A 15,993-nucleotide genomic window follows, 5' to 3' on the forward strand; every position below is an offset into this window, starting at 1 on the left:
ATCAACATTGTGTTCTTTTTCTGGTGCACCCTAGGGTTCACAGAGCTTCTTATGCAGTTGCGTATATGCACTTACCATTTGGCCGTCGTTTCCATCCGCAGTTCATGGTACGACACGGTGAAGGAGAATTTGGCCGCCCGCTTGTTGACGCGCTGCAGCCGCTTCCAAACGCTGCCCATTGTTTACTTAGGGCGGGTGTGCGGCGAATGTTCTTCCTCAACTCCCTGAACTGGTTCTCTTCTTCTTGCTCCTTTTCGTCTTCTTCTTCGACGGGGGCAACTCCCTTTTCCGGGATATCACTCACTTACAACAAACACCACAGGGCAGGCGTCCTATTCTTGGCAGCGGTGCTCTACTTTTGTACGACCTATAGAGCTTAGTGACATTTGAACACACGTAGACTAGCATACGCTCGTCTTACACTGTTTGTTTTTGTTTTCCTCAAAGAAACTTGCACACGCTTTCCAGACTCACCAAAATGCATATGAAAATATTACCCAATTTGAAAATTTTAAACCCGTTTTCTGCGTGTTTTTCGAGACTGAGTGCATATTGTTTTCCTCTAAGGTTCACAACTACATCTACACTAGGGCACCCATACCATTGGACGTGAAAACCACTATAACAACACTAGGCTTCTTCTTCACTGGCCATCGTTTTTCTTTTTAGTATTCGCGCCAATTCAGCTCACTGTAAAACATAACAAACCAACCGTAGGTATAAGCCATTTTACGAGACGTTTAAGTGACGTTTTCTGGCGGGCCGCTCATTGTTGTTGTTCAAAAACTAGCATGATATCTGAATGGCGCTGGTCACATTTTTGTTGGTGATGACGTTCCCGTCTCATTCAGCGCATGTTTCTACCCAGTTTACATGTTTTATGTTACCTGTAGATGAAAACTATCTTCCCTGCCTGCCGATTTCAATTTTACATGCGAAAATTAAAAACTTTGTTGCAATGCCACCAGCGCCATTGTTGAATAAGCTCCTTCCAAATGTAGCGCTAGAAGAAACGTAAATAAATCGGCCCGCCAGAAACTTTCAAAGCTGGTAAACAAACGGAAACCATATGATTAGAAACGTCTCATAAAATGGCTTATTACGCTTTCTCGGTTCAATTCACGCCCTTGTGCTGATAAGAATCTTCTTCCGTTGTTGGTGTTGCCCTGTTTTCGTCTTCTCCCTTCCGTTGGGTGCTCCGCCCTATTTGCGGTGCTTCGAACGGACTTATGACGATATGACGACGATTTCTTAGATCTAGCGTAACATCAGAGAAGGGCCCATAATTGAACTGGGATCAAATCGGCTATATTCTAAACCTATTAGAATCAAGCTTGTTGAGCAACGGTAGCTTCTAAGTGAGTTAACCCCAATAACTTTTATGTTTCTCGATATTTTTGCACCATTTTTTCACAAGTTCTCAAAAAACTCTTCTAGTCTTAGAATCTGTGTCGATATTGATCGTCGGTCAACTAAATCCTGAGATATTCCGAAATTCCTTGGGAGATCAACGCGTATTGGGATATTCACTCTTTGGAACAATACATTAATGAGAGTATGTTGTAAAAAAATGAAGCAATTTGGTGCAGTCGTCTTTGAGTAATGAGCATTCATGTGTCTGGTACCACGCTGGCCAAATAAAGATCTTAAAAAATCAAAAAAAGCATCATATCGCAATTTTCAGATATTTCCTAGAATACTTAACCGATTCAAATGATTTTTTCAGAGTAGCTCCTTATCACCTAGCTTTGTATAGCCCATATTTTTTTTTTTTTTTTTTGATAAATTGACGTAAAACAAAATGGCCACCAAATAAATTTTATATGGAGAATGTCGGTATGGATTCTCAAACTAGAAGAGTTTCTTGAGAACTTGTGAAAAAATAGTGCAAAAATATCGAGAAACAAAAATGTTATCGAGGTTTGAATATTTTTTTAGCGGTACAAAATGAAGCTGCCGGTAGAGGGGTTAATCAACGTGTGCAAAAATGGACAAATTATGAAAAATCCATATGGTTTCGAAACCACGACGATAAGCGCTTTACCAAATAAGGTGATTATAAAACAAACTTTAAATTTTCAAGTGCACATGTCTGGAGTTTCTGACAACCGTTCGCGTTGAAACCCGATCGAATTGCTTGCTTGATGGTGATGACCAATCGGATATACCTATTTTCAATGCGCAGCGCTGTTTGGTTCTCAAGTCTTGTGCACATGAAAATTCCAAGTGTGGCTTCGTTCTATAATCATTTTAAGCCACTACTCTACTTCTCTAATAAGAACTCATTTGTCAGAATGACACGAAAAGAGCAGAATCTGATTTCAAAATCTTATCAAAATATTATCAAATTTGGTTTTTCAGAATAATTTTCTAGAACTGAATCTGACTGATTTTAATTATGTTGATATATCTTAAGGCTAAGTAGCCCGTCATTCGTTTTGACAGCCATGTTTATTTTGCAGCTTGCAATTTCAAAGTGACCAAACTCAGTCATCTTAAGTAATATTTTTTTTCAGAAATTCAGAAAAGTATCACTACTTGCGCTTACATGTAAGTGTTGCATGCCATACAGTCGGCCGAAGCACAAATGTTCATGTGGCTGGCAACGCTGTTTAATAAGAATTAGGAAAAAAATAAAATCATAAAACTTGGGCGGAATAGAAAAATACATAGAAATACTCTTCAGCTGTATTCCAGGTTTTCATGAAGGGTTAAACATTTTCAAGTGAAATCGATAAAATTCAATATATCAAATTTCTGCACATTATTTAAGTCGAATCCTGCGAAAGGTTGAAGTATGAATTTTGTGTTACAAATTACGTTCGGGAAAGCGAAACACTATCATTTTTTTACGCTGGCAACACTGATAAAATGGTTCGAGTCTAAGATAAGATCGGACACCTGGCTTTTTTTAGTTGTTCTTCTTTTCATCCATGAGCCCAGTTGTGAATTTTTCACCCTTGCGTGTTACGTAAAAACAGTGTTGCCATTTGTATGGAAGACGGTACACTATTTCACAAAAATATATTCCTAATTATTATTTATTTTTTTAATTGTATTGATTAGGTGAATTATAGTGTATTCTTCTTCTTGGCACTACGTCCTCACTGGGACAGAGCCTGCTTCTCAGCTTAGTGTTCAATGATCACTTCCACAGTTATTAACTGAGAGCTTTTATTGCCAAAGTGGAAAATTTCGCATACGTATATCGTGTGGCAGGTGCGTTAATACTCTATGACCAGGGAAAGGAAATTTCCATTGCGAAAAGATCCTGGACCGACCGGGAATCGAACCCAGACACCTTCAACATGGCTTTGCTGTGTAGCCGCGGACACTAAAATTTGTTTTTTCAATTTGTTTTTCAATTCGAATATTTTCAATCGATTCAATTTTTCATATATTTACTTTAGACATATTTATAGGGCCTTCCTTAGCCAAGTGGTTAGAGTCCACGGCTACAAAACAAAGCCATGCTGAAGGGTTCTGGGTTCGATTCACGGTCGGTGCAGGATCTTTTCGTAATCGAAATTTTCTTGACTTCCCTGAGCATAGAGTATCATCTTATCTGCCACACGATATACGAATGCGAAAATGGCAACATTGGCACAGAAAGCTCATAATTAATAACTGTGGAAGTGTTCAGTGAACACTAAAAGCTGAGAAGTAGGCTCTGTCATTCAAATTTATTCCCAGTTGTCCTATCTTTATCTTAGGTTCGAGTAAGCTAAATACAGTCAGGTCTCCTATAAGACACATGGAATGGGGGGCGTTATAGAAGACCCAGGGCTTCCCTAACGAACGTCAAACATGTTGGGTACTGATGTTTTCGTATTCGCTTCGATCCCTGTCCTCGTGTTCAAACCGAAACCACGAAGCCGCTCACGACCCAGTACCTAAACCCGAACTTATGTTTGGAGTACCAAAGTTTAGAAACCAGTCAACCGCACAGTACACCGTCACGAGTACGCGGCAGCATCAGTGTGTTTTGTGTTGTATTTTTTCCCCGTAGCAACGTGTTGTTTGCTTAGTTGCCAGTGCTATTTGAGTGTAGTAAGCCTTGCATTCGGCTTTAGTCAGTTCGTACGCACGCTTTAAATTTTCTACCTAAAGCTAAGTATGCTGTTTCACTCAAGAAAAGTAAAGAAATTTCTTGACTGAAAGGGTCAATAAATTTCCTACAGAGAGCCCCCTTTGAAGTGACATTTCTTCTCAACTGCGTACTGCGATCAGAAAAAAAAATGATTTTCTTGACCATTTCTTGGGAGAAATTTTCCACGCATCGAGATAGGCGATTCCTTTTCTTGTCAGTAGCAAACCGGCCTTAAAGCTATAACCTGTGATATGTGATAAACCATATATGTGATATATCATAAAGTTAAATTTTATCAGCGTGCATTCGAACTGTTTTCTTTCGGTTTGTTTTGTACCATGGTTTGAATCGGTGTTTCAAACCTCGGTTCAACCGAAGTTCAAGTGTACCGGGTTCAATGTGCAACGCGAGTTTTTTGCCGTCGTGCGTTCGCTGTTAAACGCGAGTAGAAAGATGCGAACCCAAGTTGAACATCGGTAATGCTCATGGGAAGACTGCCCAGGGCTTATGGGATTTCATTAAGGCCCAAGTAAAAATGTCAAAACTGAAATAGCAGTTTTCTTTTTGAAGCTAGGTATGCTGTTCCGCTCAAGAAAAGTAAAAATTTCTGCTCAAGAAATGGTCAAGAAATTTCCTACAGTAAGCTCCATTTGAAATGATATTTCTTTTCAACTGCGTACTGCGATCAAAGAAAAATGCTTCTCTTGAGCATTTCTTGCAAGAAATTTTCCACGCATCGAGATAGCAATTACTTTTCTGTTGAAGTGCATACTTTGCTTGAGAATCTACAAATCGGAAATTTGGTTTGAAAGGAGAAAACTAGTTTTTAAGTTTGACATTTGATCCATTTTTATTTGGGCCTTAATTTGAGGGTATTATTCAATATCTCGTACCGTGCACCCCCGCTAATTTGAACGGTACCTTATGCAAACCATCGGGGTTCATTTCTAATTTGAACATTTGGTCACCCTAGAGACGTGTTTTTGGTTAATTCTTTTACTGTTTTGTTTTGATTCTGCGTTCCGTTCCACAGCGTTCCATCTCACTTCACTCCGTTCCATGAGCTAAATGACGTTTGAACCATTTTTAATCTGAACGATGTGCAAATTAGCGAGGTACATATTAAAAAGTGTTCAGATTAATTGTGGTCAACGGGGGTACCCGGTATATATTTTAGATAGTGCTAAAGACACACTGCTAAAGTTACTAAAGACGAAATAAAAAAAAAACTCCATTTTCCTTGCAGTTGCCCAAAATTTTATGGCATATGAGGTAATAGAGCGATCTGTCAATATTGGGTACATTTTGCAGTACCAAAAGTGAGACTCATTCTGAACCCAACTGCTACGTCTCTATTCGTCTATGACATGGATTTGGAAGGATGGTGTCTTGGAAAAAAGTTGTTCAATAGGTAAAGGGCTGACATGCGGTGGTCATTGAGCTGAATTCCGCCACAACGCAGTGCTAGTGTGCATGAAACTTTTGTTTTGGGTATATGTATCTCTCGATCCTAACCATTGCGGAAAAATGTTTATTCTTGCCAAGAAGTTTGATATTCTGCCAACAGGTGGCGCAAGTTAGCATAAAACTTTTATTTTGCAAATACCTTAGGATCCTGACTACTTATAAAAATGACGCCTTTGGCTAGTTCAGTAATACCTTGGACAGACATCTGATACATATACCATGGTACAAGTTGTCAAGAAAATTATTCCAAGGCTATCTTGAATAAAGACAATTATCAGTATGGAGTTTTGGGAACTTGAAATCAGAAGACACAGTGTGTTTGTTTGACAAATTGAGACATGAATTTGCGAAAAAATACGCGTTCTAGTGAGACTCGAACTCACGACTCCGTGTACGCTAGACCGGCGCTTTAACCAACTAAGCTACAGAACACCTTAAGACTGTGTCTTCTGATTTCAAGTTAACAAAACTATGTTTCGGACATACTAGCAAATCTGGTATATGCCAGTAAAGGGCAAACATTCATTAATGTATCCCGAGTTGCGTCCTCCTGGCGCAGTTGGTCGTAGAGCGTGCGACCGCACTGAGAGCTCAACGCATACTGAATTTCGTGCCGAAAGTGTTCGGCTTATAGGTATGCGGCAGTAGAGCGTAAGAACTCAGCATCGATAAACAATTCGCTCTCACTTGCGATCGGGAGATACAAACGTGAGCGTGGTGGGGGTTTGGCATCTAAGTCCGAAAGAGACATGGATTTGCGAAAAGAGATGTGTTCATAGTTAGTACTCGGATTCAGTTTGGCTTTCTATTCCGCAGAATCATAAGGTGTTCTGTAGCTTAGCTGGTTAAAGCGCCGGTCTAGCGTACACGGAGTGGTGAGTTCGAGTCTCACTAAAACGCGTATTTTTTCGCAAATTCATGTCTCAATTTGTCAAACAAACACACTGTGTCTTCTGATTTCAAGTTCCCAAAACTATGTTTCGGACATACTAGCAAATCTGGTATATGCCAGTAAAGGGCAAACATTCATTAATGTATCAGTATGGAACCCATTTCAAAATAATTGTACCATGGTACGTATACCACAAGTGTGTCATAAGTATAAGTCAAGGATTATAATTGTTCGACCCGTGCAATTCAATATTTTGCCGGCAGATGGAACTAGTGGGTACCTATGGTTTTTTGCAAAAATCTTGAGCCTATTGGCAAGAATAAACATTTTTACGAAGACGAAATCTTTCTAAATGGTCAGGATCATGAGCAGGGATTGAATCCTGAGAAATGTTTCGTCCAGGGTTGACCAGGCCCTACGTTGTGTGATTTTTGGTCCCGAAGGGGCAGACGAATAACGAACGATTTCTAGTTTCACGATAATTAATTTATTGCCCACCACCGAGAGGCAGTGCTCCTGCTCGGTGGGGGATACGATAGGTGATGATTACAGCTTACAACCCCATCGTAAAAATACCTATCGAGGTCTGTATTCAGAATTTTTATAGAGGACAATGGACGACCTCTGGCGATTTTTCTTTGCAAAAGTAAGTTTTCCCATAGTAAATCCCATACAAACTTTGAACGGCTGGCGCTAAAATATAGTTTTTCCCATCGAGCTGAAATTTTGCACAGTTCTCACGGGACCTAAATGTAATCCAAAAAGCGGACTGGAGCGAGAATCTAAATTTTGTCCCACACTAATGAGTACCTAATGGAGATTACCAAGATACATTAATCAACTTTGACCTTTCTGCTGCATTCAAAAAAAGTTACAATTAAGGCATTCCGGGTCATATTGACCCGGATTTGACACAGCAATTTTTCAGACATTTTCCAACCAAATTTCAATGTTTTTATACTCAAAAGAATCGTGAGTTTATAAATTTTATGAATTTGGTATAAAATTCCGGGTTGGTCAGGTTTAGCCGCTCAGAATCGGCGCCGAACTGATCAAGGTTTGGCCATTTTTGGAATGGCATGCTTTTACGATAGGAGAGCCACGAACAGGATTCTGAGCCCCCGTATAGATACCAGAGACCCCGGATATATGGCCAATTTACAATTTATGCAGAAACCAGCCATGCGACATTTCAAAATTTGAAGAATTGCATAGAAAAATAAACACTTCAGGTATTCTTAGATGCCCTAAACCAAATGGCCACCCTGTGGCCACAGAATCGGTTGCAGAGCTCCCGGTAGAGCGACCGATTTTCAAATTATGTACAACCCAGCTATACGACACATAAAAATTTGCAAAATATCATGAAAAATAAACATTTCAGGTAATAATAGCTACATATGCTTAGCAAAACTGGCCACCCTGATCACGGAATTGTTTACAGAGGCCCCAGTAAAGCGGTCAAATCAGGTCCGTCCCACTCGGGCTCAGATGGGGTACCACTTCTAGTACTGCATTTGGTCCCTCGGTAGTGCAAAAGGTACCCAAGTTTGACAGATCGCAGTACACATTTCACGGCATTCTAGATTACCTTATGAGCCATAAAATGTTGGGCAACTGCAAGGGACATGGGAGTCTTTAATTTGTCTTTGGTCAAATCACGCACTACGTATAATCCAGTAATGCAACATATCAAAAATTGCAGAATTTCATGAAAATAAAACCAATTTACTTAATCCTAGCGATCCAGAGCCATGTTTGTCACTAAATAGGTTCTAGAGGACATAGTAGGGGTGATCGGGGCAATATGGGCCGCCTAAGGAAAACGTCATGGAATGCATAGAAAAACGGCAAAAATTATGGTTTAAATGCAAGTGACTTGTACTATAAAATGTTTTCTTCCATGTTACGTCGATAATTAATGTTAACATCAACTTGCCAATTATTCCAGGAACTTTTTGGAAAACCATGTTTTTCTACGTGGTCACCAATCATATGGGGCATTATGAGCCACCCTACGGGGCAGTATGAGCCACCTCATTCAATCGAATGATTTTTATTTAAAACAGTATCGAGAAGAGTTAGTGGTGAAGAGTACATTATTGGAAAGGAAATTGTATTAGCTTTGCTTGAAATGATTGATTCTAGTGGCTTATTTTTTAAAGATACATAATACATAGTAAACAGACCATGTTATACTAGTACTAAATTGCGATACTTGGTTCAACGTATTTTCTAGCAAAGTGTTCCACTTGTAATGGTGCATAAAGATGACTATGCAGTAAAAAAATAATCTAGTATATTTAGGCAATGCATTTTTATGTTCAAAACATCGTTTGTTTTGCTTAAATCTAGGTGGCTCATTTTGCCCCGCCCCTTCATCCTGAAAATAATATATTGTTTTTCTATAATTTTGTTTACGAACAAATCTAATTTCGCTCACGAACTGTTCATTATGATCAGAAGTTTCAATGGATTGGTAAGATTTACCAGAATTATAAATATAATTGTCTTATAGGCTTAATTAAAAACTGCCAAAATTATAAGCTTTTCATGACGAAAGACAAATTTGTACATTTTTGTAAATATCTTGAGTGTTCAAACGGATATTCTTACGGTTTTTATTGTGGTGGCTCTTTGAGGCATCCTTTAGCAGATCATAATGACACTAGACATTAAAACACTGTTTTTGAGGTCAAAAACGGGGTGGCTCATATTGCCCCGTATGTTCATATTGCCCCCATTGCCCTAACACAGGTAAATTACATATCATGTATCATTGACACGGGGGCCTTCCTTAGCCGAGTGGTTAGAGTCCGCTGCTACAAAACAAAGCCAAGCTGAAGTATCTGGGTTCGATTCCCGGTCGATCCAGGATCTTTTCGTAATGGAAATTTTCTTGACTTTCCTGGGCATAGAGAAAGCTCTCAGTTAATAACTGTGGAAGTGCACCACGCTGAGAAGCAGGCTCCTAGGACAGAGGACTTAATACCAAGAAGAAGAAGAAGAAGTATGGTTGACTCGATATTGAAGGGACCATCGAGTCTTGGAGGTATCGAGATACAGAACACATCTCGCGTTCAGTATCGGCGTCAAGTGTATATATAGTGATTTAGCCTTAGCCGGGTGACTGCTTTCAATCGATATTTTTATTCAGCATAAATAACTCATCGCCTTTCAACATTATGCATCGTAAAATGAAACGGAAATTGTTTGAATTTCTTCTACATATTCAACTGGAAAATCTCCTAACAGAAACCGACCCCTGCAGAAGCGCCTGTATTACACTAAATGCTAGACGTATCATTCATTTCTACAAGTTTTCATTGTTTCACAAAGTACATTTGAAAAAAATAATTTTCACGTAAAAAGTAAAACTTTAACTCATTTTCCTAAACTTTAACCTTCAAAATGCTATCACCCTCAAATGCGTGGAAGGGATTGGTGTATTCGACAAAGATGTTCAATAGACAAGAGTTATATGGCAGTGTCAAACCTGATTCTAAATCTCAATTTCCTGATAAGCTACAAAGTTGATATCTTTAGCAAAGTTGTTCAGCAGTTCAAGGGCTGTCTGACAATGACAAACAAGATTGGATACTAATCCGATAGGTGACCCTAGGAACACATTTCTTTTAATATTCTATATTTTAAGATCTTGGTAATTTAGGAGGTCGGCAAAAATGATTCCACGAGATAAACCACGATATATAGAATATTGAAAACAAAAATGTTGCTAGCGCCACTTAGCAGATTAATTCCCAATCACTGCCTTGTGCATTGGGATCATTTTTGGCCAATCGGCACAGTAAAGGAGCTGTAACTTTGTAAAGGAAAGCGATAAAAAATTGAAATTTGTCTGACATTTTCTAACCTCTTAAAACGAACGTTTTCGTGCTTAAAGAAGCTTTCCGTGACCTTTAGGAGCGGCGCTATAAAAAAAGTGACATATAATGCATTAAGAGTCAAAACTGACCCATGATCAGTGCTGTAAACATTCAAAACTTTGCGCGACTTTCGTTTCGTTGGCATGGTCAGCAGTCACAGCACGAGCGTTAGAATGAACGTCGTCAAACATGATGACATTTGCATAAATCAGCAATTTCTCCTGGGACTCCACTAGCAGTTTTGCCAGAGGTTCCTCCAGGAGGAACTTTTGTTCGCTACCATATTTTGTAGACCAGTTCCGATAGGGCTCCAGAAATACCTTCAGCAATTCGTTCAGGAATTTTGTCAGGAATTCCTCAAGGGATTCCTCCAAGGACTATTCCAGGAATTTTTCTAACGATTTCACCGGGAGATTCTGTCAGAATGCCTTCAGTGATTCCTCCAATAAAATATTTGCTGGAATTTCTCTTGTAATGTTTCCAGGAATTATTGCAGAGATTTTCAATTTCTTCAAGGATTACTTCAGCTATTTCTCCAGAATTTCCTCAGTGGTTTCTCGAAATTTCCTCTAGGAATTATTCCTGAGATTTCCTTCAGGATTTTGTATCCAGAGATCCCACCAGAAATTCGATGGAGGAATCTCAGAAAAAAAATCTCTGTAGATGATGAAATCCGTAGAGAAACCCCTAAAATGAACCCCTGTGTAATTTTTTCTGAAGAAATCCCAGGAATTATCTTGAAGAAATCCATAGAGAAATTTCTATTGGAATCTTTCAAAAGATTTTCCAGAAGAAATTTTTGTAAAGATTTAACTGGAGGAATTTTTGTAGAGATTTACCTAATGTAATCTTTGGAGAAATTCTTAGGATAATTTCTGATGAAATTACTGCTGGAATTCATGAGGGGAATTTTAAGAGGAACTCTTCTAGAAATCCCCGGAATATTTTTGAAGGCCAAGACCGAATCCTGGAGAAACTCCTGGGGAATATCTGGAGAAATCCATGATGAATTATCTGGGGAAATCCTATGAGTAAATCATGTAAAGATTTTCCTAGTGATAACTCTGAGAGAATTCCCGAAGGACTTGGAGAATCCCTTAATGATTCCTGGTAGAATTCCAGGAGCGATTCGCGTTGGAGTCCCGTGAGGAATCCCTGGATAATTATCTGGAGAAATCCCTGAAGAATTATCTGGAGAAATTGTTCCAGTAAGTTATGTAACGATTTCCTGGTGGTAATTCTTGAAGAATTCGCGAGTTGTTGAACACTTGGAGGCATCACTTGAATACTTGAAGAATCCTTAGAGGTATCCCATAAAGAATCGCTCAACAGCGATTCTTTCATGGGTAGAATCCGTAGATATATCCCTGAAAAAAAACGTAGATTTTCATGGAGAAATCCCTGGAATAAACCTTGTAGGAATTCATGGAGAAATTTCTGATGAAAACACGGGAGACATCTATGGAGGTATCCATGATGAAATTGTACAGAAGAAATTTGTGTAGAGATTTTACTAGATGAATTTTTGTTGAGATTCCCCTTATGTATTCCCTGGAGAAATTCTTATAATAATTTTTGATGAAATTAATGCAGGAGTTCATGGGAGAATCTCTGGAGGAATTTTAAAAGGAATTAAGGAGGCCAAGAACGAATCCCTAGAAAAATTCCTGGGGAAACCATAGAGAATTATCTGGAGGAATCCCTAAAGAATTATGTGGAGAAATCTTTTGAGTAGGTCATGAACAGATTTTCCTAGTGGTAACTCTGGGAGAATTCATAGAAGACATTTTTGAGGAATTTGTGAGTTGTTGAACACCTGGAGGAATTACTGGTCGAATCTCTGAATTGACCTGTGGATGAGTCCTGGAAGGAATCCCTGGCGAAATTCTTAGGATAATTTCTGATGAAATTCCAGCAGGAATTCATGGAAGAATCTTTGTAGGAATTACAATAGAAACACTTGGAAGAATCCCCGGAGGATTTTCGAAGGCCAAGAACGATTCCCTGGAGCTACCCCTGTAGAATAATGTGGAGATGTCCTTGGAGTGAGTCATGTAGCGATTTTCCTGGTGGTTCCCGGAAGAATTTCATGAAATCCCGTAAGGAATTCCTGATAGAATCTCTGGAGCGATCCTTGGAGGAATTCCAGAAGAAATCTCCGGTATAATTCCTGGGTGAATCTAGAGAGGACTACTTGGGGATATCTTTTTATGTATCCGTGGAGGAATCCTCAGAGGAAAATTTGGAGAAACCACCAAATGAGGAAATTATAACATAACTCTGTTTCAAATCTGTTTAATTTTAAAACATAATTATTACACAGTTTGTTATAAAAAGCTATAAGCAATTGCTTATACATGTGCGCTTTTATTCAAGTAAAAATTAACAAATTTTGGGTACTTTGTTTTTGACGCATTCATCACCAGTCTGACTCTTGTTGTTTCGCGTTTCAAGCGGGTTAACAAATCTTTTATCGTTTCAAATTTTCTTCCAATAATATTCATGTCGTTCGCGAAGCAGACAAGTTGTCCGGATCTCGTGAAAATCGTACCCCAATGGTTAAGTCCGGCTCTCCGTATGACACCCTCTAGCGTAATGTTGAACAGCTGGTTGGTTTCCACTGTCCGCTGTGCTGACGTAGCCATCACCTTGTTTTGACCTTCTGTACCTGTGTTCTCTGCGCCATTCAGATGTTCGTCATAGTGCTGCTTCCACCTTTCGATTACCTCGCGTCCGTCCGTCAAGAAACTCCCATCCATATCCCGGCACATTTCAGCTCTCGGCAAGAAGCCTTTGCGGGATGCTTTGAGCTTCTGATAGAACTTTCGCGTTTCTTGAGAACGGTACAGCAACTCCATCTCTTGACTTCTATAAAAACTGTAAATTGACCACATTACCGGGACCTGTGGAACCTCCGGAACCTATTATATGGCCACCTAGTCTCCAACATGGGCTAAGACTGCTAAAACTACCTCAGAGCTAAAACTCCTTTTCAAGAAAATAGGAAAAATCAGGAAATTTCAGAGCGCTAGGTGGTTCCGTTAAAAAGTTACAAATGCTCAAAGGTCAGTTTCGGACCATTTTGACTCGAATGCAACAGGAAGGTTAATAAAGATAGAATAAAAAGGAAGGTTAAGCTACTCTCATATTTTTATCAATAACGGCGCCAGCCAAGTTCTTACAGTCAGTTGAGATCGAGAAGACCTTCGGTCGGTAATGCGATCCATGGATAAGGAGGAAAAATAAGACTCTTACTTAAAACTAGTTTTGCATTTTTATCTGTTGGTGAGAATATATCGGTAGATATCATATTGATAAAATTTAAAAAAGTAGGTCGACATTCAAAATGTCGAACTATTCAAAGGCTATTTTTAGTAATGACGAAAAAAGAAAGGTAGGTGTGTATAAGAGTTATATGAAATCGGGATAAGGATTTATATGGATACTTATAATGAAGAACCATCCATATTTTGTTTGAAAGTTACATAAACGCAGCGTTGCCGATAAAAATGTATTATAATTAGGATGAAACGAGCTCACCAGTTGACAATTCATCCTCGACAGAACACGAATATCTCTTCCCACTCGTACAACACGAACCGGACACGATTGATCTACATTTCGTTTCTCGCCCTGCGGGAACATTTAACGGAAGTTTTTAAACTAATAGGTTATCGTCACAAATAAATGAACATACATACATACATACATACGGAACTAATAACCACACACTACTCTTAAAAAAGGTATACATATTTTTTAATAAATTATTATCGCTTAATTTATCTTCTAGTAACATTAAATTATAAACTTTCCTATTTGGGAGCCTTTCCCATTTGTTACGCTAGATTTATAATTTACAGCAGCTCGCAATCTGCACCTTCCTTCAGCTTTTTAAGGCTGATATCTATCTCTTCTCAGTTACCGTCAAACTAATTATCTAAAACAACACAATATGAAATTTCTTCCTTGTGAAACCCGAACGACACTATGCCCAATGCCATGGGAAAACAATCGCACATAAAATTCGGAACGTTTTTGTGTGACTTTCCTCACTCAACCCCGAACACCCAAACGGAATCGGAATCACCCCCGGATTCGTCGAACTTCCAATCCCACCCAAAAACTCTTCTCTTCTACGGCTCTTCTTCTGATGATGACGACAACGACGATGATGATTCCGATGGTTCAAGGTTGGAAATCATTATTTTTTCACTTTGCTATTTTTTGTCATGCCGATGAGGAGAGTTTCCTAGTCTGCTTGCTGTCTGTCTCCGCTGAAATCACCATTCCTACTCGACAAATCCTGATCCCACTTCTCCTCCTGCTGCTTCCACCATTATTCAAAGAAAAAAGATCTTGTACAAATTCCCAAAGCCACTTCCCGAAATCGACGGCACTCGAAAACTGATCAAACGCGCTTACCGGAACTCACGCAACTCGAAGTAACTGTTCTTGAAAGCTCCTTTTTTCTTCCCCCACAAAACTACACAAATTCTAATTGCGGTCCGCAATTTGCGGATGGCCACTAAATTCTTCGCGATTTGAAATCCGTTCCGTCGTCCGCACGCAACTACTCTCGAAATGGTACTGCACAAAAAGTTTTTTCGATGACAGTTCGATCAATCGAAAATCGAACGGACGGCGAGTGCAAAACGGAACGGGCGATAATTTGACAACAATGCTGGCGGGATTGTTTGTTGGCGGGGGGTGAATCATGTGATATTGAAGTCCGCCAGGAAGATTTGAAAAAAAAAAAAAAACGATCAAGGGGAAGGTGCATTGTGTCCAACAGAGAACCAAACGGTGTGTTTTATTGTGCTTTACTTTGATATATGGATTATTGGGAAAGTTGTGTATCGCACTTCGAAGGTCACCAAGCAGTGGTTCCAAATATGTCTCCATGCAAATGGATCCATACCCAAAGTTCTTCAAATCTCGATTACTTTTTCAAATCGACGTAAGTAACTTTCATACGGTTTTGAGAAAATTAATTCAGAAGAATCATTACCTGTCTTCTAAAACTGTTTTAAAATGAATCACCTTTTTAACATTTTTTCTCAGTGTACACCACTTAAATTTTGCATACAATCAGCTCGCGTTCAAAAACTACGTATTTTCTATTATTTCCCAAAAAAAAAAATTATACAAAATGATAAGCCGTTTCATCAAGTTACTTTCGACGTTTTTCTATCAGTGTAAAATCGGCTCAAGTAGTGTTTTGTTTTGATTCGTGGTTAAGTCACTTTGTCTCTCCATACAGCGGGGCGGCGAAAGTAGTGGTTAGGTTGCGAAAGTTGAAAATCTTACTTTCGTCGTTTTGTAAATCCGGAAATTAAACGTTCTAAAAGTGAAAAGTTGAGTTTATATAGAGCGGTACGTGTAGAATTCCGCCTGCTTAACACGTAGGATCGATAAAGTAAGTTTGTATACTTTTTTGACTTGAGTCTGTATGAATAAGTTTTCGAGAAATGTACATTTACGCGATAAATTATACTGGTTTTTCTATTCAAATACATAAGCGTTTGGCGGGTCCAATAACCCGCATAGATCCGAACCGTACCAAAACCACATTAAAAATGGTTTATGTTCTATTAAAAACCATATCTATTATGGTTGTACCGACCATAATCGAACCATTGCTGGGTGAAGTTTTG

General features: G+C 39.0%; 1 protein-coding gene and 1 long non-coding RNA gene across 8 annotated transcripts in view; both read right to left on the minus strand.

Moving 5' to 3' along the window:
* LOC5564332 (EH domain-binding protein 1) overlaps positions 1-448 on the minus strand; it is a 72,606-nt gene extending 72,158 nt beyond the window's left edge. For all 7 annotated transcript variants that reach the window (XM_021854516.1, XM_021854523.1, XM_021854522.1 and 4 more), the window contains exon 1: positions 76-448. In XM_021854516.1, coding sequence (XP_021710208.1) covers positions 76-179 — 104 coding nt within the window. In that variant the 5' untranslated portion in view covers positions 180-448. The remainder of the gene's footprint in view (positions 1-75) is intronic.
* A 208-nt stretch (positions 449-656) lies between these two features.
* LOC110679559 lies at positions 657-14,965 on the minus strand. Its single transcript, XR_002502588.1, has 2 exons — positions 14,762-14,965; positions 657-690 (listed from the first exon to the last, which is right to left on the minus strand). It is a non-coding gene; the product is annotated as an uncharacterized LOC110679559 (long non-coding RNA).
* Positions 14,966-15,993: the final 1,028 nt, after the last annotated feature.

The sequence above is a fragment of the Aedes aegypti genome, chromosome 3, assembly GCF_002204515.2.
Source record: "Aedes aegypti strain LVP_AGWG chromosome 3, AaegL5.0 Primary Assembly, whole genome shotgun sequence".
In the NCBI taxonomy this organism is placed as follows: domain Eukaryota; kingdom Metazoa; phylum Arthropoda; class Insecta; order Diptera; family Culicidae; genus Aedes; species Aedes aegypti.